General features: G+C 49.4%; 1 protein-coding gene across 1 annotated transcript; it reads left to right on the forward strand.

The window, feature by feature from the left end:
- The first annotated feature begins 6,631 nt into the window (after positions 1–6,631).
- Positions 6,632–8,245, forward strand: ID3 (inhibitor of DNA binding 3). Its single transcript, XM_004465420.4, has 3 exons — positions 6,632–7,028; positions 7,143–7,225; positions 7,757–8,245. The coding sequence occupies exons 1-2, from the start codon at positions 6,729–6,731 to the stop codon at positions 7,200–7,202; spliced, it is 360 nt and encodes a 119-aa protein (XP_004465477.1). The 5' UTR covers positions 6,632–6,728; the 3' UTR covers positions 7,203–7,225; positions 7,757–8,245.
- Positions 8,246–23,367: the final 15,122 nt, after the last annotated feature.

Here is a 23,367-nt window from a genome sequence, read left to right on the forward strand (position 1 = left end):
CCCTATCAAAATTCTGGCAGCCTGATTTGCAGAAATGAAAACGCCAGTCCTCAAATGCATAGGGAATTGCAAGTGGCCCTGCTAGCCAAAACAGTTTTGAAAAAGAACAAAGTTGGAGGTTTCCCACTTGTTGATTTCAAAGTTTACTACAAAGCTACAGTGTGGTACAGGCATAAGGGCATAGGCCAACGGGCAAGAACTGAGAGTCCAGAAGGAAACCCACATATTTATGGCCAAATGACTTTTGACAAGGGTACCAAATACATGAGACGGGGTGCAAACAGGCTCTTCAACAAATGGTGCTGGGAGAGCTGGCTGTCCACATGCAAAAAAAAATTAAGATGAACCTCTACATCACCCTGTATGCAAAAATTAACTGAAAATGGCTCAAGGAGTTAAATACGGGAGCTAAAATCAAAGTACAAGCTTTGGATTCAGACAGTCCTGCTCTGCTACCCAGCTGCTGTGTAACCTTGGAAAATTCACCTAAACTCTCTGAGCTTCAGTTAACATAAGGATCCATAAGGATCAGGGGAGGTAATATATGCAAAATGCCTGGCACATGGTTGGCACTTAGCAAGTTATCTCCAGGAGCTCCCTAGCAAGTGGGCTACAGGAATGGCTTTGGCTCACGGGAGGCTCTTTCAGAGTTGCACTCCCCGCCTTCTGCTTTCTGCCACCTCTGCATTTCCAGCTCACTGCAGAGCTCTGGCCCAGTTAGTGGGGGGTAGGGGCAGTCAGCTCTTTCCTCTCTGGCAGGGTCAGCCCTGTCCCCAGGCCGGATCCCTCCCTTCCCAGTCTTTTGAACTCCTGCTGGGACAGAGGCCAACACAAGACAATATGCGGGCAGGGTGCACATTGCTTCTCAAGGCCCTTCTTCCGTCTTCATCTTTCCTTGCCCTGGACCCCGTCATCTTTCTAAAGACTTTCCTGAACCCCTGTTAGTGCAGGCCCCGATCCTGCCCGCATCTGTCTGCAGCAAAGAACATCATGCCTGGGAAATAGAGATTCAGGGTGTCATCCAGCACAACCTGCGTATGAGTTTTAAATCCTCTCCCAAAAGTGACTACTGGGGTGGAACTTAATTCAGTACGTTGTCACTAAGCATCTGCTATGTGCGAGGCACTGTAAGGGACACTGAGGCCAGGGAGACGAATAGGACTTGATGACAATGTGGGTGAGCTACATGCCCCATAAGGTGACTAGGAGTGTTCAGTAAAACCATGAATGAAAGTGCTTAAGAAATAGTAAAGCCTCTGCAATATGTTCCTACGATTCTTTCCCTTTTGTTATTTGTTAAGTCAGAGTTCAACTCCCATATAACCTCCTGATGCTTCCAAAGTCTACAAGTACCAACTTTGCCCTTAACATAGAAATGAGGCAAAGCCTGTCCCTGTTCACCTCATTAACCTAGAACTGCTAGGACAAGGGAACGAGTCCTGGTGTGTCTAGACATTGTGCAGTTTCAATGTCTGTCTCCGTCCTTGTGTGTATCAATGTTTGGACCACAGGCCTGGGTTCAAATCCCCATGGTTGTTGTTTTTTTTTTCTCCTTCTATCAGCTGGATGGACAAATCTCTTTGAACATTAGTATCCTTATCTAGAAAATGATCATAATACCCCCTCTCCCTAAAAGGCTATGGGTAGATTATATAAGATAGCATTCATAAGGCACCCTACACACGGTAGTTTCTCAGAAAATGAATTCCCTTCCTGTTTCTCTCTGGGTGTCCACCTCTCCACCCTGGATACCAAGCCAGCCCCTGGATATCCCATCTTCACTGCCCACCTGCTGAAGTAAAGGGTTATTTTAGTTTTGGGGTAGTGTGACTGGACCAAGCTAGGCTGCTTTTGGGTTGCAAGAAGGAGAGAGGGAGGGAGCACAACTCCAAAGCTGATTCCTAAAAAGTAAACATTCCCTAAAGCATGGGTTGGAAAGTTATTTGGAGGGGAAAAATCTTCAATTTGCCAAGAAATTTCCAATGTTCTCTGAGTCTCTCTATTTAGAAAATTATTTTTCCCCTTAAGGTCCCCACACATTGGTGTCTCTCTTCCTACCTAATGGGCATTCCCCTTGCTTTTCTCTCCCTTGTAGAATTCAACCATCTGTGCTCCAAGCTACCTTCTCAGGAGGTCCTTTGAAGAGGTAGAAGTAAATGCACAGGGCACAAAACACTTTGGAGACAGGCAAACCTGGGTGCAAGTTTTGGACCTGCCACTTAGCAATTGTATAACCTTGGCAAATATATTGACCTTTCTGAGCCTCAGTTCCCTGGCCCATAAAATGGGTCAGTGAGATAACGTGTGTGAAGGCAAACAGGACTCAATGAGCAATGACGATGACGACGGCACTGAGTACTTCTGAGCTGTGGATTAGCCCATCTTAGAGGCCCCAGAAATCTCCACCCCAACAAGGATTCCTTCAAGCCTGGAACCCAAATGCTCCCCCCACTCCTCCCACAGTCTTCCCCACATTACCTGGAACAGCCTCAGCAGGAACCATTAAATTTACCTGGCACCAAGTATCCTACTCACCAAGGTCTACATCATATTGTAGCAGATAAAAAGAACTGGTTCCCACAGCACGTTCTATCCCTTGGCCCCTTTGGTTCTCCCAGAGATGAGACAAGTGGATTTTAATTTCTTCTCTGTTTTACAGATGAGACAAGTAAGGCAAATGGAGGGGAAGTAGCCTACCAAAGAATGTGAGCCTTGTCTTGATGCTGAAACTTCTGTGCTTTCCTTGTATTGCCTGAGTCTTAGGTAGTATTTTGGGGTCCAGCCTGGGTGAGGCATCAGGATGTGTTCTCTGTGTATGGCTGGGAGATCCTCAGCACACTTCTAGAGGCGGTTTGTGAGCAACCAAGTACCTATTAGGAAATGCAGCACTTGGGGATGTCCCGACACCAGAGCAGACCACCCCAATACTAATGAGACTTAGGGAGCAGAGTGGACAGGGAGCTGGGGAAATGGGCAGGTCTGGGTTTGGGCCACAGGTCTGTTCTTCATATATCGCAGGAGACTTTGGGCAAGTTTCTGAGGTACCCTGGACCCCCACTTCCATGCTATAAATGGGGGAAAATAAACAGATGGATAGATAGAAGCTCAGTTTAAGCAAAGACATCTGCAATCCTCATCATCTTTACCTCGGCTGTGGAAGCAACAGCCCCCAAACCCCCACCACTTTTTTTTTTAATTTAAAGACAAAACAGCATAACTTAATAGTTCTGCCAACTCTTCAAAAATCAGAGAGCATTGCATTGCTTTTTTCTTTCTTTCTTTCTTTTCTTTTTTTTTTCTTTTGGCAGAGGAAGATTCAGTTCCTGGAAAAGCTTACAAATGATTCCTGACACTGGGAGGCGATAGTTTACAAAGGCAGAAGAAGAACTATTTACATATAAAGATAAAGGGAGAAGGTGGAAAGAAATGGAAGAGGCATAAACGAAAGAAAAGAACTAAAAGAGAGAAAGAAAGGGAAAAAAAAACCTTTAAAGGTCCCCCAAGCGGGGAACGTTATCAAGTTCTCAACATCTGCAATTCACAAGCCGCTCGCGGGTCCGGGCGGCGCAAACCCCGCCCCTTCTCGGGTGTCGGGCGCTGATTGGAGGGGGCGGCCGTCGCCGGCCGGTGACTGCCCGAGGAAAGGTTGCCTGGGACACGCATCCCTGTGTGAACGCATGACGTCCCACCCTGGCGCCAGGCTGTCTGGGGCTGAGTCTTAGATCAACACAGCTGTGGGACCGGGACCCACAGCTGGGCAAAGGAGCGGATTCCTCAACAAAAAATAGGATTGTGAGAAAAGTTCTGAAACAAAAACAGCGCAGACAAAAGCCTTAATGACATCCTTTCATAAAAATAAAAAATGCAAGAGGGGGGAAAAAAGCTGGTAAAAGGAGCAGAACTGGGAACAGAAAGTTCAGAGGCATTTGGAATAAGAGGCTGAGGCCCCCGCCACCGCTAAACAAGTTGCAGAAGGCCTGAGCTAGCCGGACTGGTCCCGTCTGCTGTTGGGAAAAAGAAGCCTCTTGGATTTAAACTCTATTCAGTGTTTCCCAACCTTAACCTACTTCTTTCACAGAATTAGTACCTTAGATGGGAAAGGACCCTTGCTCGCCACCCCTCCCCCACTTTAAAGAAAATGAGGCCCAGGAAAGGGAGGAGATTTGTCCCAAGGACACCTCCCAGGGGCTGAATTCTGCCTGTAGATCCTTTCCCTCTCCTGCCTCGCGTCACACAGCCCTTGGACATTTCAGCCTGGAAGCATGGTGTGAAATAATAATTACGAAGGTGATAAGTCTGCGGCATCAGTGGTAGTATGGTAAGGGAAAAGGAGAGAGGAGACTGCCTGAACCCAGCACCTACAACACCCCTGACCCCATCCTAGGCCCCCAGGCACCAAGAGCAACTAAGAGATTGAGAGAGCAGGTCGAGTATTTTGCAGACTAGAGGCATTCAATAATTATTTGTTGAATGAATGAGATCTAACTGGTCCCATTTTATAGATCAGAAACTTGAGGCAAAAAGAGGTGACTTGGGGAGTGAGTTGTAGCTCAATGGTTTGAGGGCCTGTTTCCCATGCACAAGGTCCCAGGTTCAATCCCTGATACCTCCAAAAAAAGGTGACTTACCCAAAGTTCACAGTTAGTAAGGGGAAAAATGGGGTATCTGAACATAAATCTGCCTGGCCCTGAAAGCCATGATTTTTCCAGAACCTCCTGGGCTTGGCCATTCTGCACAAATCACAGAAGTCTGCATGGTAGAAAAGGAAAGGTTCTTTTAGTCATTTAGGAATCTTCACAGCCACCATATTCCCTTCCCTATGATCAGATAGCAGGCACTCTCTTCCCTTGAATTCTGTAGCATATACAGACCCACTCATTGATTCATGGGTTATTTTTCCCATTTCTTACACTAACGGGGTTGTCCTTCAAACTATTAAGATTCCAGGAAGAAATCTTTTGAAGACCTCTTTCTTGGGACACAGAGCCCAGCATGACGGGAAAGAATGAGGCTGCAGGGCTGGCTCAGTCATTACTTGTGGTGTGACATTAAACATGTTTTGTATCCCTCTCTGGGCTCTTTGCCACCCACACCTGCCTGTCCAAATTTTATAAAGCCTTAGACAGACTTAGTTGGAAAGGATTTAAAATAATCATTTAGCACCATCTTCTTTTTACTCACAAGGCTTTAACGAAAGGCAGGGTATCTGGGTTTATTCAGTATCATACAACAAATTATTGGCAGAAATGTGATGTTTTAATCATGGCTCCAGACGCCCAGTTCAGTGTTCTTTCCACTACAACTATTTTGAGACTCTTCTTGCTCCCATTGTCCGGTTAATTAGTGCCACACACTACTGAAGTCTTAATTGTTTCCTGTGTTTTTTGTCTCCCCAAATTGTGAGATCCTTGGGAGCACGAGTTGCCCTCAAAGTAATTCCATAAATATTTACCAACTGCCACCATTGGGGGATCCCACTTGGTCAGTTCCATGATGGAAACCAGCTCTCTGGGGCTGCAAATTCCCAAAAGTCTTAGGAGGTGACAAGAATACAAGCAAAGAATACAGAGTGCAACTCCTGTTGCAACACAGGGCTTAGCTTGCCTGCCCTCTGGTCCCCTTCCTGGGCTCTCAGATACAGCTGGAGCTATTTCAGAAGGGCTAAGAATAATCAAGTCCAGGTGGGCTGCCCCTCCATAGCAGAAGGGGATAGACAATAGCCAAAGTATTGTTTTCTGCATAGAGGTCTGTAAAGCATGGGGAAACAGAGGTGAAGCAATATTCACTGATGGCATGGGGAGGGCAGCGCAACTAAAAAGGTTTATGTAGAAATCCCGCGCCTTTTGTTCGCCCACATTAAAAACCCCATCCAAAATTCGAATCATGCTCACTTCCAAAATCTGACCGGGCCTATATATTTGGCTCCTTAACGGAGTGCACGGGGCCTGAGGATCGGAGCGCTTTTTCTTCTCCATGCAAAAAGCAAGGATTCAGGCTACTGCTGCATTTTTTTCCCCCTATTGCTCAAATAAATAGTGTTCTTTGCTCAAACCCCTTCCCCTCCTCCTTCTGCAATCTCAGCGCCTCGTCCAAATCTGTTTTCTTCATTGTAACCTCTGCTTCACCGCAATTAATTTTTTTCCCTCTGGTCACAAGATAATTCCTGACGCCAGTGAGTCTGGAGGTCAGACGAACAGCAAATTGGGGAACAAGGCGGCACTAATTCCTTACAAGTTTCCCTTGAAAAAAATCTTTTGCTTTAAAAAAAAAAACAAAAAAAAAACTTCTTTGCTGTTCAAGGGATTTATGACCTCGGACGAGCCGTGGGTTCGAACCAGTGTTGGGGCAGACGGAGCTCAAAGATCTGGGGCGCTGCCAGGAAAAGGCAAATTCTGAAAGTTAATGGTTTTAAGTGCGTGTTTAAATCCTTGCTGGCGAGGAGGCCCGCCTCTCCCCGGTCTCGGCGCTTCCTCATTCTTTGCGCCCGCGGCTCGGCGGCATTCGGCGTCAGACCAGCGGGAGGAAGCCTGTTTGCAATTTCAGCGGCCTGTGAACGCCCAGGGCTGCGGGGGCGGGGCCGGGCGGGCACTTTGCGTAAAGGGGCGTGCGGTCCCGGCCCGCGCTATAAGAGCCGGGGCGGCCGGCGTGAGCGCGTCGCCAGCCACTCTGGGGGTTCTTTTGGTTTTTTGGGTCGCGTCCTTGCGGTGTCTCTGCCCTCGCTCTCCGACATGAAGGCTCTGAGCCCGGTGCGCGGCTGCTACGAGGCGGTGTGCTGCCTGTCCGAGCGCAGTCTGGCCATCGCGCGCGGCCGCGGCAAGGGCCCGGCAGCCGAGGAGCCGCTGAGCCTGCTCGACGACATGAACCACTGCTATTCGCGCCTGCGGGACCTGGTCCCCGGCGTCCCGCGAGGCACTCAGCTTAGCCAGGTGGAAATCCTGCAGCGCGTCATCGACTATATCCTCGATCTGCAGGTGGTCCTGGCCGAGCCGGCTCCCGGGCCCCCCGACGGCCCGCATCTCCCCATCCAGGTGCGCTTGGGCGTGCGCGGGGCTGCGGCGGGGCAGAGCGCCGAGGTCGGGATGCTGTGGGACCCCGAGGGCCCTCAAGGGTCATGCTTTAACTCTCTTGTCCCCCTTTCTTAGACAGCCGAACTCGCGCCGGAACTTGTGATCTCCAACGACAAGAGGAGCTTCTGCCACTGACCCGGTTGTCCTGGCGCCTCCAGGTGAGTATCCCCGCCTCCGGTACCCCCCGGGGGAGAGGGACTTAAATGACAAATCCCGGATTTGGCAGGGGATTGCCGCCCTATCAGGGCAGAGAAGCTGAGCCCAGAGAGGGGCAAGTGACTTGCCCACGGTCACACTAAGTGAATTGGCAGAACCAGCTTCCCTTAGTTGTGTATCCCAGCACTAAACGCACGTTGCCCCTTCCCTCCTCGGCGGCCAAAGACCAGGGAAAGCAGGCGGGGGTCAGACTAAATCAAATAGCTTTTCTGTGTGGGGTTGCAAAGGGGATTTTGGAGTAGTCTGCCTCAGCCCCCTCCTAGCAAGTGTCAGTTCCAAGGGGTGGAGTGGTGCAAGCTCCGCCTGTGCTCCTTTGGCCCCAACTGGGTGGGGGCGGCACGGGGCGCGCAGTTATCAGCTGGAGGTAGAGCCCAAGTTTCCTCCCTGGCGCCGGCCAGTCTGCGGACCGCCCCAGCCTCGGCGCGCTTGGCGGAAACTGACGGCTCCCTTGTCTCCTTCCCTCCTCCGCCCAGAACGCAGGTGCTGGCGCCCGCTCCGCCTGGAACCCCGGGACCCTCTCCGGCCGGAAGCTCAAGGACATGGATGGGCCCCAACCTTGCCCTGCCCACTTGACTCCCCCAAATGCCTCGAGGCTGGACCTGGCGCCCGGGAACGAAGGACTGTGAACTTGGGTGGCCTGAAGAGCCAGAGCTAGCTCTGGGTACCAGCTGGGCAACGGCACACTGCCCCCACCCCACTCCCAAGTTTAAAGACTGTCTTTTCAGAGTATGGAGGTGTGGGGAGAAGTGGTGGCTGCTCTCCAAACTCTGCCAAGGCTGGGAGGGTTGGTCTTCTGGTCTCCTTGGAGAAAGGCTCAGTTGCCCTGATTATGAACTCTATAATAGAGTTATATAGCTTTTGTACCTTTTTTTTTTACAGGAAGGTGACTTTCTGTAACCATGCGATGTATATTAAACTTTTTATAAAAGTTAACATTTTGCATAATAAACGGTTTTTAAACACTTGTGTATATCATCTGACTGGGTACCTGCATCCCCATACACTCTCACACTAGGTGAATTTAGGAAAAGAAATGTCTGTCCTTGGGGCTTATAGGCAAACTCATTTATTCCCGTAAGAGGGAGATGGGAAAATGCCCAGTTTGAGGCTGAGATTGGGGTGACAGTATGGGAAGGTCTCGTGATGAGACCCTCTATTCATTGATGGTTGGGTGTGGGGAAGAGTTTTGGTCCTGCCCCCTCATTTTAGATGACCAGAGAAGGGATGTGATGGGTACAAGCTCATCCAGCAAGTTGGGAGTCCTTCGATCCCTTGAGAACCGTTCCACGGCTTTAGCAGACGGCCCGGCCCGGCCGTTCCTACCAGGGTGGATTATTCATGACCCCTTTCTAGCAGGCGGGGAGTGAGCCTGGGGCTTCTCTCACCTGGTGTCCAGACATGGGTGGTGGTTGAAAGACATTTCAGAGATGAATAGACTGAAGGCTAGGCCTGGTTTCATTTCCCTCCTGGTGCTCTCTGGTCTGGCTTCCTTGTGGGCTTCCAGGAATGGAAAAAGAAGAGAGGGGCTTCTAATGCCCAGCCACTTCAATGAGAAGGATTTGGGGGGCTGACTGGGATGTGCTATTAATCCCTTCTCTACCAATATCTCTGGACAGGCAATTGTAGACAAACCCTGGGCTGGGAATTTGAGGAAGATGCCCACAGCCCTCATTCCTTTGGGTTTTCCCTTCTTACAACACCTCCATCTAGGGCTTACAACGTAAGCTGCTTTATCTCTAGTTCAGAAAGGGGGAACTGAGACGCAGCGATTATGGGTCTGAACCAGGGTCTCACGGCCCCTTAAAAAGGCAGTGATGAGACCTGAACCTTAACTCCAGCAATTGTAATGGACAGGAGTGGGACCTCTACCAGGCTGCTCCCCAGGTGGCTCCACCAGTGCTTGCCCTCACTGTATTCCTGTTAGTGATATGATCTCATCGGTGTATTGGCCCATGGAATGAGTTACTGCCATATTTCATAACAAACATCATGTCACTACTCTTTGTGCCTTAACCCTGCTGAGCTTGCTGGGGTGAACAGGGGCATGGGGCAGAGGCAACCTCTCTCCCTCTTTGCCACCTATCCTACCAGCCCGACCAGCGGTTCTTAACCTGTTTTGAGCGGGGTCTCAGGTGAGAGATGCAAAGACTTTAGAAAATATGCACATGTATTTGCCGAGGAAGAGCAGACCTCCCTCCCCCAACCCCACTCCCATAAACCCACAGGCCCCACACAAGGAACCCTTGCTCTAAATCAAGTGCGTGGCCCAGGCTGGGTGGAGCTTGGATTGTTAAGGTGTGCTGTGCTGGCTCTGGAAACACACACCCGGGTGCGAATCCCTGTCCTACCACATACTAGCTGTATAATCACAGGTCTCTTGCGAGCCTCAGTTTCCACCTCTGTAAAAGGGAGCTGATCCTGAGAAAGCAGCTCAGAGTCTCCTAGTCCCGCACTACAGCGTGAATTACAGTATAATCAAGCATAGCCAAGCAATGAACTCAAGTCTCTGGATGCCACAACCTGCACCCTTTCCACCGCAACATGCTGCCTCCAGTTTACTCCGAAGTTGTGGGATGCTGGAAGGTGAGAAGAGCAGCCTCACTCACCTGCCATATGACCTTGAGCAAGCCACTTCAACAACCCCAGCCTCTCCCTCTTCTCTCCACCAGCAGCTGGTGGTTCCTGCACTGCAGCCTCCCAGGATAGGAGATAATGGTGGGAAAGTTCTTTGAAATGCATCACACACCTACGAGGTATTATTAAGCTAATTCAGAGGAAATTGCCTGTCAGGTCTGCAGGGACTGAGCTGTTCAGGTGGCCGGGACAAAAGCCCAGACCAGTGAGCCAATCCATTAGTCATTAGAGAGTGAAAGCAATTTGGCCCTAGGTCACAGAACTCCTAAAGACAGGATCACGTCTTCTGTCATAGTCACGCAGAGAGTGCCCACATTTTGCCAAACTCCAATTTACCTTAACTTTCTTTCATCCACATCCCAGCTAGGTGGGTATCATTATTCCCGTTTTACAGATGAAACAGCCTCAGAGCCGCTGAATAGCTTGATCCAGATCACATAGCAGGGAAGTGGCAGAGCAGAGATTAGGAATCCCTGCTCCATCTAGCCACGAGCTCCCCACTACTCCAATCTGGCTCTCTGCCCTCCCATTCCCTGAGTCTGGCACGTCTCTGGCACCCAGTGAGTGCTTGTTGAAGGAAAGACCTGAGGCCACCCCACCTCTCCCCTCTGCTCCCTATCTGTGAAAGACGCACGCTGTACCTTCCTTGCAGGTTTGTTGTTCGGATTAAAGAAAAAAAATCATGAAGTTTACAGCAGGCTCCCCGAATAACAAGATTCACTGTTAATTGAGTGTTGTCCGCTAATGATCGAATGCGATTCTTGCATCCGCTTTGAAATTGGAGCAATTTGGAACTATCTTTACTTTGTAAAGAGACACAGGTTCAGAACTTGCTCCTGGTCATACAGATCCTAAGTAACAAAGCAGGGGTTCAAATTCGTGCCCGTGACACCAGAAACGGTGCCCTTTCGAGAAGGCAGATTACAGCTTTTTTTAGCTGCGGATGCGCAGACAACTTTCAATTATCCTTCTTCCCGGCCTCATCACCTCTCCCGGCCACCACTTCCCCCCATTCCCCAGGCTACACCCGGGAAAATCTCTCATTTCCGCAGAGCTGGTCCCAGGGGCCCCTCGGTCCAGCCCCGGGCCTCGGGGGAGAGAGCGACTCCCTGCGCTCGGCACCCGGGCGCGGGAGCAGGGGCCGAGCCTCGGCCCACGTGGCCCGCAGCCCGGCGGGGCGGGGCCGGCCGCATCCCCGCCCCCGGCCGGCGGCCCGGCCTCCCCCCGCGGCCCCGGGGGCCGTTCGCAGGTGTTCGCTGGCGCCCGGATGTCTGAGCTCTGGCTCCGCTCTGGCTCCGGCTCCCTCCGCAGCCTGCGGGCGGGGCTCCCAGCCCATCCGGAGCCTCGCGGCGCCCCCGCCGCTCTGCCAGCAGCGCGGCCTCCCGGTTCCCAGCCTCCCGGGCTGGGGGGCCCCCCACCCAGCGGAGTCGCTGACCCGACTGCTCTCCCGCTGCCCCCAGCTGCGCTCGGGCCGCTGCGGCCCCGGCGCGCCCCCACCTCGCTTCCTGCCTCGCGGCTTTGCCACGGCCGGGTGGCCGCCCTGGCTCGCACCCCGTTCCTTCCTTCCTTCATTCTTTCGGGCAGCTCGCATTCCTCGAGCGCCTGCGACGTGCCCCGCGCGAGGCCTCTCCGACCCTCCGAGTGTGGCCCCGCGCCTGCCCGGGTCCTCCGGGAAGCCCCCGCCCCCAGCCCCTGCTCGCTTCTTGGCTGTCCTGTTTCGCTCAGAGTTTAGTCCTTAGTTCTGTTTTTCATGTGAGGGGGCGATCAGGGCCAAAGAAGCGGGGGGGCGCTTTGTGCCTGAGAACAGGGGTCAGTCTGAAGCGGGCGAGGGGTCAATGTGGCCGAATTGGGATATGCGGGGGTAGAAACTGGCGGCGTCAGTCTCTGGCCAGAGTTAGAGGCTCGGGTGTGGGGGTCAGTCTGGCGGGTAGGGTGGGTGGCCAAGGCCAGTGAGTCAGTCCTTGGGTAGGGTCAGGGCACAGAGGGGGTCAGCGTAGGTAGGCCACCCTCTGGCGCGGCTTCGGGAGTTGCCTCTGACCAGATAAGGCCCTCAGTGGGCCTCTGATCCAGATTCACAGCCCTCCATGGCTGAGGCCGACCTTTTAGCTCCCCCTTCCCAAGTTGCCCTTCTATCTGGGGCACCTCCTCTCCTCACCCCACCCTGCTGCAGGCAGAAGCTCTCGTTGGTCCAGAGGGTGGTCCGAGGGGGCGCAGGCTGGCAGCAAAGCTGGCCCGGGTAGGGAGGCCTGCTTTCCAGGCACCCGCCCGCTGGAGCCACCCATGTGTGTAACAGGCAGGTAGCTGCCCTTCCCTGTCCTTTTTGTCATCTGTGCCTAATTCCAAAGTCTATTGGGGAAAGAAGGAACCTTAGAAGTCACAAATGTGGCCCAGGGATGGGGAAGGAGCCTGCTCAGGGACACACAGCACGTCAGTGGCCAAGCCAAGAGCATCATAGCTTCTCCATGATACTGTCCCTACACTGAGCAGGGGAGATGGGCCCGGAGAGGCTGAGACTCACAGCTCTCACAGACAGACTGCCAGGGACTGGTGCCCGGCACAGCCCCTCCCGACCCTGAAGATCTGGGAAACGGGGATTCCTCCAAAGCCATTGTCTCCTTGTCATTGTCTGCCCAGCCCCCAACTGCCCTCACTAAAAGCAAGTGGAACAAGGGTGGCCAAGCGTGAGTTGGAAGCCAGGGGAAGGAGGGGCGCTTTCTGGAGAGAAAGACTGCTGGGGAAAAGCTTAGCTGGGTTCTTATGGAAACATGTGGAACTCATTACTCTAAGTTGAGGTGGTCGCTGGCCAGCTGGCAGTCAGTCGTTTGGGGGCTAAGCATGTGTGCTGTGTGACAGGGAGGGTACCCAGGGCATGGCGGACTCCCCAGAATAACTGGCTCCCTCACTGACCCAGATTCTTCCTGAATCTCCTTTTGTTTTTGGCCTATGCCATTTCTAGCTTTAAAAAAAAAAGGGTTTCAAGACACTCCAGGGTACTGAACCACTCACTGTAGATTAGACTGGAAGGAGATGAGGACTTGGGGAGCATCAGATCAGACAGTCCTCCCCCCTCCTCAACTTCCACAGCCCCTTCCTGGTCGGGGCCAGAGGCCAGAAAGGTGTCTTGCATCTGGAGCAGGTGTGTGAGAGCTCGATCCTCTGTTCGTGGTCCGGCTTCCACTGTGGCGTCATCCAGGTGGGCCCTGAGGGGCGTAGATGTTGGTTGCACATCTTTTCCATTGTATTTTTCACTGTAGATTTGTATTTTACACCTACAAAAAGAGCAGTAAGAAAGTGTTCAGAAGAGGCCCTTGTGTGCAGCTCCTTATACTCTCCATGGTCACAGGGGATCTGGGCAGGGGCTGTCTCCATTTCACCCCTACAAGGCTCAGAGATACTAGGGGACCTGCCAAAGCTCACTTGGAGTAAGTAGCAGAGCCATAGTCTCCAATGTCAGGCTTCACATGCAGTGCTTTTGACCTCTTAAGCTCTTTGAATTTTTTTATCAAGAGGATGCAGGAGTGAGGAGGTGCTAGTTTCATCATCATCAACAACATCATCATCATCATCAACATCATCATCATCATACCTTATTGCAAACTTACTGTAAATCAATGGCATTGTACATTTACAGGCATTTAACATGCAGCCTTCTCCAACCCCAGTAGCTCTTCCGGTATTTTCTTTTTGTGAGTGTGGGAATCAGACAAACCCTGGTTGAGATTCCAGCTTTGTCATTTACCAGGTATGCCATCATACTCAAGTTATGTAGCCTCCCTGAGCCTCAATATCTGTATCTGTAAAATGGGAACAATAAAGATCTTGCCTCACAGGATTGATGTGATGATTAAATCAGGTGACATATGTAAAATGCCTGAGTAACCCCAGCCACTGGAGTTTACTAGGGCTGGTTATCAGATTCCCAAGATAATGGCTTCCTCATCTCTCCGGGGTGGCAATGTTGTTGGCACAAACCAAAGGCACGTCTCAGGACCGCCTCCTCTAGTATTTGTACTTTTCAGAGCCCCTTCGCCCATGCCCAGGAGCATCTAATCTGCAGGACAAACTGGTGCCTTGAAGAACAGTGTAAGGGCTAAAAGCAGGACTCCAGCCCAGCACCTCCAGCCTAGGCTCTGCAACCTTGGACCAGATCCTTTGCTTCTCTGAGCCTCAGTTTCCTCCCTGTAACACGGGGCTAATCCCAGAAACTGCCCACAGTGCTGTGGTGTGAATTAGCGAGGAACTGAAAGGCAACCACCGAGAAGCAGGCTAGCCCCGACAAGCTGGAGTGTTAGCAGGTGAAACTATTCTTATTTCACACGTGGAGAAACTGAGTCCCAGAGGAGGAAAGTGGCTTGTCCAAGGTAGAAAGATTTTGCCACACACCTGGGGATAACAAACCAGATCATCATACTCTCGGGCAGTGCCCAGCTGTTACTTTCTTGTTGCTGCTATTGGGATTTATAATTATTTCATGATAAGTGTGTTTTCAGCAAGAAGGACAGAACTCAGACCTTGTGAGCCTGTCCAGGCTCAGCGTGGCCCAGAGCCAGTTCACTCGAGAAACCACTGCTCTCTAGAAGAAAAGGGGAATTGGGGAAGAGGGGGCATGACATGGAACTCTGCCCTCCGACAGACCAGTGCTCCAGTCGTGGCTCTGTGCTTCTTAGCTGTGTGACCAGCTAAGTGATGCCACCCCTCAGAGCCAGTTTCTTCTCTTTTCTAAAACTCCCCGTGGTTCCTCTCTCACAGGGTTGTAGTAAGAATTAAATACAACACAGGTGAGTTGCTTGCTGTTGGCTGCCCTTATGATTTCATCAAGGAAAAATCAAGAGGGTGCCAGCTGCTTTATCATCCTCATCTGCAAATTTTAGTGCAAACTTTCAAGTAAACAAACATTGACAAATACAAAAGTTCTAATATTTGGCGATTGAAATACCTGTGTGCGCTCAGGTTCCTCCACTTATTAGCTGTGTGATCTTCAGCAAGTTGCGTTACTTCTTTGATCCAGTTTCTAAGTCTATAAAATGGGGGCTAATAATAGCCCCTATCACAAATGGCTGTTATGAGGATTGAATTAGTTAATACATAAAACTCAGACTAGTGCTTGGCACGTGACAAGAAACCCTCAAATGCTAATTGCCATTATCTTAGCACATCAGATAGCATTTGTTTCTTTTCATCCATTCTATAGCCATCTGTTCTTTAATATAAAATCATGATGTCTCTCCTCATATATTTTTTTTTGAGTCAAGTTGACATTTCAGGAAGATGCACCATATTTTTATCACATGGCTTTGCAAGGCCTGGCATCCAGCCAATTTCACACAGGCACACATGGACACACGCGCTTTGAAAAGGCCATGCTGTACTCCTTCCTAAATGGGCTGAAACAAGCCCTCTTCCCTTGGAGGACTGCAGAGTGAGGCAAGAAGAGGGATGCTTGCCTCGTAGCAGCAGCAACTTTCATACAGCCAAGATGACCTGGGAGGAAGTCATGGCTCCAGCTCTTAACCCAAGCCTTAGTGTCTGAGCCTGGCTTCCAGCCCCAGCACTGTCTGCTCCTTGCTGTGCAACCCTAGGCATGTGGTTTCCCTCTCTGAACCTCGGCTTTCTCATCTGTGAAAGGGAGCTAGCCATTTCTACCTCTCTGGGTTGTTGTGAGGATTAGAGAAAATGGCATTAAAAAAAAAAATGCCTGACACCTAGTCATTGCTCCATAAATAAGACTTCTTAAAGGCCTAATTCATATTTTTATGCCCCACAATCCCTAATTCATTTTTTAATTCAGTAAAAGTTATCTTTTATATATTCTTTGATAAAACAGGACTAATTAATAGTCTACGTGTCATATTATTAATAAACTTTATTGCCTTTTCACACATCTGTTAATTCAGTGAAAGGTGTATTCCCCCTAATATGGTTTTATTTTATTTATTTTGTATTTTATTCATAGTTCACCATGTCTGGGCAAGTTATGAAAGCTCACTGAGCCTCAGTTTCCTTACCTGCAAAATGGGATAAATGCCTTCCTCACAGGTTGTTTGGAGAATTCAGTGAAATGGTATATATAAAATTGATTTGCAAACTGTCAAATTGAACATGTGTAAGAGATCATTTTTTTTTTGCATCTCCTTCCCTCTCACTAGATCAAATTTCTCAAAGACAGGCAGGAATTTTATTTACCTTTGTATCCCCAGCATTGACTGTGTAGTAATAAATTTGATAACTGATGCCGATAAGAATGTTCATTTATTGAGCACATGTGTGTGAAGTTCTGGACTAAGTGCCTATAAGGGAAGGAGGAGTGAGGGGCATTTGAAGATTCTCTGTTCGCTTTTTCTCATCGTTTAAACCAGAAGAGACTGCTTCACCTTTCCTTTGGGCAAGTTCTGTCTTTCATACCACTGAAAAATTTATTTTATTCTTGGACTGTATACATTATTTGGTCAATCCAGTTGAATAACAGTAATAGCAATCTCAGTTTCCTTAAGTATTAAATGGGACTAAGGATCAACCTGTGTTACATAAAGTTGACCCATGAATGCCGATAGCTTTCCCTTACTCTTTCCCACACACACACACACCCTTCCCTTGGTAAAACAGGATGGGACCGGGCAAGATGGTTAGGACTGTCCCTTCATCTCTTCAGGCTTCTGTTTCTCCTTGGCACACTGTGGCAGATCTTTCTGGAATAATTCCCTGATTCTGAGACCTCCCAAGGCCCAGCTTAAGTCCTACCTCCTTCAGAACCTCCCCTAACTGACCTAGTCCCAAGGATTCTCCTGCACAAAACCACATGCCAGCTGTGATCACGTGGTGCATATCCAACTAGATTTAAGTCCTAGAAGGCAGGGTGACATGTTAGTGGTGTGATTTCTATTTTCCAAGCACTTTCTTTTTTTTTTTTTTTTTAAAGATTTATGTATTTATTTAATTTCCCCCTCTCCCCTGGTTGTCTGTTCTGTGTCTATTTGCTGCGTCTTGTTTCTTTGTCCGCTTCTGTTGTCGTCAGCGGCACGGGAAGTGTGGGCGGCGCCATTCCTGGGCAGGCTGCACTTTCTTTTCACGCTGGGCGGCTCTCCTCACGGGCGCACTCCTTGCGCGTGGGACTCCCCCACGCGGGGGACACCCTTGCGTGGCACGGCACTGCTTGCACGCATCAGCGCTGCGCATGGCCAGCTCCACACGGGTCAAGGAGGCCCGGGGTTTGAACCGCGGACCTCCCATATGGTAGACGGACGCCCTAACCACTGGGCCAAAGTCCGTTTCCCAAGCACTTTCTTTTCATCATCTCATTTCATCCTTTATAAACCTTTCAAAGTTCCCAAGTTATAGAGGAGGCAGCTGAAGCCCAGAGAGAGAAGAGCCTTGGCTAAGGCCACAGAGTAATAATTGGCAAAGCCAGGGCTAGACCCAAGACCTACTGTGAACCTGTTGAGCTCAGGCACTCTCTCACCTACCTTGAGTCGAGGATCTTCTGGGCACCAGGCGTTGTGTCTGGTGTTTTTATGCATACCCTCATTTCTTCTTCACAGCGATTTCATAAAGCAGGTATTGTCCCCAAATTCCAGATGAGATCATTGAGACTCAGATAGGTGAAATAGCTTGCCGAAGTCATACGCCCATTAAAGAATGGAATCATGATTTGATCAGGGCTATCTGACTCCAAAGCATGTGCTTTCCATGTCATACCTGGGGGCTTCTGCTTCTTTGCCATGTCGGAGTCTGGGATCTGCTTAAGTGGCTCAATAGATGGCCTCTCCTAAACCCTGCAGCCCTAGTGTGGTACCCAAAAGCAAGGAGTAATTACCAAGGCTGAACCCCATGACCCATTCCCTCAGCACTGGTAGCTGGGGTCAGGGGGTTCTCAGAGCAGGGCACACAAGACCCCTGCTGCAGCAGTGATCTGCATGGACTGCCCCTCCCCCAACCGCAAAGCTCATTGTCTCCCCAGAAGACAATAGAGATAAAGGACCCAGTCTAGTGGGCTGCCTGCATCAATCTGTAACCATGGAAACCCCTAAGGAGACAATTCCAAAGCTCTCTCCGCTACCTCCCATCCTGCAGCTGTGACTCCAGGAACCCAGCCCCAGCAGGAGGGGAATTGCTCATAATTGCCCACCCCCCCAAATGAGGCACTACTTATCCCCCTCCAGTCCCAGAACTGGTGTTGGCAAAGGGGCCTGGGTTTAGGGCCTGAGCCTTGTTTCTTATGTCACAAAGCTCCTTGAGGTTCCAGGCAGGTGGGCTATATCCTTGCTCCCAAGGTGGGGCACAGGGTTTAAAAGGGCTCAGAAGAATTCTTAAGAGTTGAATGGTCAACCGGGTCCCTGGGAGGGGCTTAGGTCTTTGGCATGTGACTGCCCTCTGGTGGCCATTCACTACAATACAATAGTTCGTTGTGACTTGGTATTAGAGCGTCTTCCTGGGAGCTACCATGTTCCTAATATCCACAGGTATTAGATGTAATTCTCACATCCCCTCTGGGACGTGGTGCTGTTATCCTACTTACACATGATGAAACCAAGGCTTTCAGAGGAGATCTGGAAGAAAGGATAGAGAGTGATTGAGGGCCCTGGTTCAAAACCTGCTCCACCGTCAATGGAGCATTCCCTGAACTCCCTGCGCCTCAGTTTCCTCATCTGTAAGAGGTGGTGATAATAATGCATACCTCACGGGGATGTTATGAGGATCACGTGAGTTAAGGTTTGTATGCCTTAGGAATGGTGACAGCGGGTGCAAAGTAAATAAATAAAATTCTGGGCCTTGACACTCCTTCGGCTGTGTGTCCTTGGGCATGTCATTGAACCGCTCTGGGCCTCGGTTCCTTCAGCTGTAAAATGGGGCTAAACTTATGACTTCCTTAATAAGGGCAAAATCCTTTGCCCTCTCAGTATATTCCAATGAAACCAGTTGAAGTGGTTTTGGGGTGTGGATGTGTTCTGCTATTATCTGCCTGTGGGGGAGGAAAGATCCTGGAGGGAGAGGTAGAAAGTCTGAAGAAGTTATGCTTCTCTTCTTTGCATGGGCCTGGAGAAGGAGGTACCCAAGATTTCTGGCATCTGTGGCCTCCAGGGTCCCCAACTCAACATTTTCCCCCATGCGCAGTCACAGAGAGACTCTGAGAGTGGCAGGAGACTTTCTTGGGAAGGGACTGGGTGTCATCTTTCAACAATTTCAAAAACCTTCCATTGAATTGAGTTCAACAATAATTCTTGGGCTTCTACTCTGGATTGTCACTGGGCGGGATAATGGGGTGTAAAGATAAGACAAGGAGCAGCTTAAGTCTGGTAGGGAGGACAGATGATAAAAACAGCTGTAATTACCTTACAAAGTGCTGATAGAGTGAGGTTCCCAACAGGAGGCGAAGGGTCAGCTTCTGAAAGATGGCAGTTATAAGCTGTCACCACCCATGCGGTGGCCAACAGCACCTGGGTTCCAAAGACCAAATGTCTTGCTTATCTCGCAAGAGTTCTAAGCCTTATTTTGCAATGCTAGTAATTGATCTGGATTCTTGATTTTGCTGCCCCAGCTTTCAGTTCTGTTAATCTGAAGAGTTAAAATATACCCATTGTTCCAGAATGTTGTTTGAGAACATGCATGGATATGGGTACACAGCATTCTTAATGACTTATGTATCTGATTTAAGGAAAGGAAAGGAAGGAGAATCTTATGTCCATACAGAACTTTCCCAGGTAAACAGGTGGAACAGTGCACATAAGCAGAGGGCAGCCTAGGCAGCCAGGGAGAGGGACCAGAGGGGGGATTGAAAAAGTGTGTTTGACCAGAAACTAAGGTCTGTGTGTGAAGGTGGTGAAGATCAAGGGGGCTGCTTGGGGGTGGTGAGGGTGGCAAGACCATGGCATGGAGCTACTCACCAGATTTTAAACTAGAGAGTACAAGATCAGGTGTGCCTTTTAAAGAGATCCCACTAGAAAAGGAAGGAATAAACTGATAAACACAAGAATTTTTATTTTTTGTGCATCCCACTTTATTTTTTTAATGTTACATTAAAAAAAAATAAGTTCCCCATATACCCCCCTCACCCCACTCTTCCCCCCATAACAACAATCTCCTCCATCATCATGAGACATTCATTGCATTTGGTGAATACATCTCTGAGCACCGCAGCACCTCATGGTCAATGGTCCACACCATAGCCTACACTCTCCCACAGTCCACCCAGTGGGCCATGGGAGGACATACAATGTCTGGTAACTGTCCCTATAGCATCACCCAGGACAACTCCAACCCCAGAAAATGCCCCCACATCACATCTCTTCCTCCCACTCCCTATCCCCAGCAGCCACCATGGCCACTTTCTCCACACCAATGCCACATTTTCTTCGATTACTAATCACAATAGTTCCAGAAGAATATCAGTAAGTCCACTCTAATCCATTCTCTATTCCTCCAACCTGTGAACCCTAGAATGGCCGTGTCCACTCCACATCTATATCAAGAGGGGGCTTAGATTCCACATGGATGCAATTCTCCTGCTTTCAATTGTAGGCACTCTTGGCTCCCTGGTGTGGTGGTCGACCTTCTTCACCTCCATGTTAGCTGAGTGGGGTAAGTCCAATAAACCAGAGTGTAGGAGCTGCAAGTCTGTTGAGGCCCAGGGCCTGGCTATCACATGGTTAGTCCAGAGATTCAGGTCCCTTGGGTATACATTAAACCCCAGTACCAACTATAGTTCTGGTAAAAGTAACAGGAGAGGCTTTAAACACAAGAATTTTAGGGAAGAAGACATGGCTCAACTGATAGAGCGTCTGCCTACCATATGGAGGGTCCAGGGTTTGATAGCCAGGGCCTCCTGACCCATACGGTAAACTGGCCCACACACAGCGCTGCCGCGCGCAAGGAGTGCCATGCTGTGCCATGTAGGGGTGCCCCCGCATAGGGGTGCCCCACGCACAAGGAGTGCGCCCCGCAAGGAGAGCCGCCCCAAGTGAAAAAAGCACAGCCCGCCCAGGAGTGGTGCCACACACACAGAGAGCTGACACAGCAAGATGACGCAACAAAAAAGAGATGCAGTTTCCCAGGGCCATCTGACAGTGCAAGCGGATGCAGAAGAACACACAGCAAATGGGCACAAGAGAGCAGACAACGGTGGTGGGGGGGGGGGGCCGGGGGTGGAGGAGAGAAACAAAAATTTAAAAATCTAAAAAAAAAAAGAAATTATAGAGGCTGCTACCCCAAACCCAATCACCCTCCCTTAATGTGCAGCCACCTCACAGGACCCAAGATCTGTTAAACAAAACATCTTCAGGGTCTGGAAACTCTGGAAAGAATCTGTCCAATCTAGTAGCCCTGGCGCTCCTAGCGGGGCTGTGTCTTCCACATCCTGTACCCTCCCCAAATCCACAGGATGTTAACTCAGGGAAAAACAGACCAGCTCACAAGTTTTTGACAGATACTGGTGTTGACCTGTAGATGGCAGCCCTAAACCTCAAACCCCATCAGCTTCCATCCCAAGGCCTCGGAGAAGGAAAAAGGAACTAACCCTTTGGAAGAGTTTACAAGGGCCCCACATCCGCCTACTGCCAACCCTGCCAGGCACTGAGAGAACATTCCTTCAAGCCGCACAAACTCCCTCCCAGATGCACATCTTTAGAAGTCACTGGCCCAAAGTCACATAGATAGCTGTGCACAGTGGGTCTTGGCCTCTCTGAGCCTCAGTTTGCTAATCTGTAAATGAGATTGATCCACCCTATGTCTCCTGGCAAGACTCTTGTAAGGACCACAGACAAGGTAGATAGAGCCTTTAGCATAGAGCCTGACTCAGGGCAAGCTCGCAATATGCTTTTTAAAAAGGAAATATAATTCACATACCATAAAATCCGCCCTTTTAAAGCCCATGATTCAGCTGTGTTCAGTTGCACAATCAACACTAATTCCAGGACATTTTCATCACCCGCAAAAGAAACCCTGTATCCATTAGCAGTTACTCCCCAATCCTCCCCTTCCCCTTCCTCCAGCCCTTGGCAACCACTAACATCCTCTGTCTCTAGGGATCTGCCTATTCAGGACATTTTATACATACAGAATCTTCACTATGTGGCTCCTCTCACTTAGCAGAATGTTTTCATTTCGTCCATGTTGCTCATGTCTCAGAACTTCATTCTTTTTCATGGTTGAATAATATTCCACTGTACGTATATACATATAACCACATTTTCTTTATCCATTCATCAGTTGATGGACGTTTGTGTTGTTTCCACTCTTTGGCTATTGTGAATACTGTTGCTATGAACATTTGTGCACTCATTTTTGTGTGGACATGTGTTTTCATTTTTCTTGAGTATGTATGTTAGAGTGGAATCGCTAGGCCATATGGTAATCCTGTGTTTAACTTTCTGAGGACCTGCAAAATTGTTTTCCAAAGAGACTGGTACATTTAACATTCCCTCCGGCACTCTCGATTTCCCCACATTCTCACAAACTCTTGTTATTGTCTTTTTTTATTACAGCCATCTAAGTGGGTGTGAAGTGGTATCTTATTGATTTTGAGTTGCATTTCTCTAATGACTAATAATGTTGAGCATCTTTTCTTTTTTTTTAAAGATTTTTTTGTAATGTCATCCTTTATTCTTTTTTTAAAAAAAGATTTATTATTTTTTAATTTCTCTCCCCTTCCATTCCCTTCCAGTTGTCTTCTTTCTGAGTCCATTTGCTGTGTGTTCTTCTGTGACCACTTGTATTCTTGTCAGTGGCACCCAGAATCTGTGTCTCATTTTGTTGCGTCATCTTGCTGCATCAGTTCTCCGTGTGTGCGGCTCCACTCCTGGGCAGGCTGCACTTTTTTTGCGCAGGGTGGCTCTCCTTAAGGGGCGCACTCCTTGTGTGTGGGGCTCTCCTACACAGCGGACACCCCTGCGTGGCACAACGCTCCTTGTGCGCATCAGCACTGTGAGTGGGCCAGCTCACCACATGGGTCAGGAGGCCCTGGGTTTGAATCCTGAACCTCCCCTGTGGTAGGCAGATGCCGTATTCGTTGGGCCAAATCCACTTCCCTTGAGCATCTTTTCATTTACTTACTGGCCATTTGTATACCATCTTTGAAGAAATGTCTACTTAAATCCTTTGCCCTCTCAGTATATTCCAGTAGCCATTTATATAAACATATATACATTTGCATTTATATATAATAGCTGTTAGAAAGAAAGCCATATCTGTAAGAGAATAAATGCTTACCCAATTGTGGAGGAGAAACAAATTTATTTATGATCTTGCAAGAACAGGTGCACAACCAGAAGATAGAGGTTGGCACGCCAAATGGCAGAACGCAGCAAAATTTATTCCCTAAGCCTGGCACACAGATCCCTCCTGTTTCTCCATTAGTTGTATACTCCAGAGGTTACAGCCTATCCGAGAGTTCTAACTCACGTGAGTTCCATTCCCCACATTCCAGTGACTCTGGCCTTTACTTATTTTTACCATATAAGGA

The sequence above is a fragment of the Dasypus novemcinctus genome, chromosome 9 (genome assembly GCF_030445035.2).
Source record: "Dasypus novemcinctus isolate mDasNov1 chromosome 9, mDasNov1.1.hap2, whole genome shotgun sequence".
NCBI lineage: Eukaryota > Metazoa > Chordata > Mammalia > Cingulata > Dasypodidae > Dasypus > Dasypus novemcinctus.

Bases quoted from the DNA above. Each gene is read 5' to 3' on its own strand.
- ID3 (XM_004465420.4), top strand. From the start codon at position 6,729: ATGAAGGCTCTGAGCCCGGTGCGCGGCTGCTACGAGGCGGTGTGCTGC. The intron at 7,029-7,142 runs GTGCGCTTGGGC...CCCCTTTCTTAG, and splicing joins GCCCGCATCTCCCCATCCAG to ACAGCCGAACTCGCGCCGGA.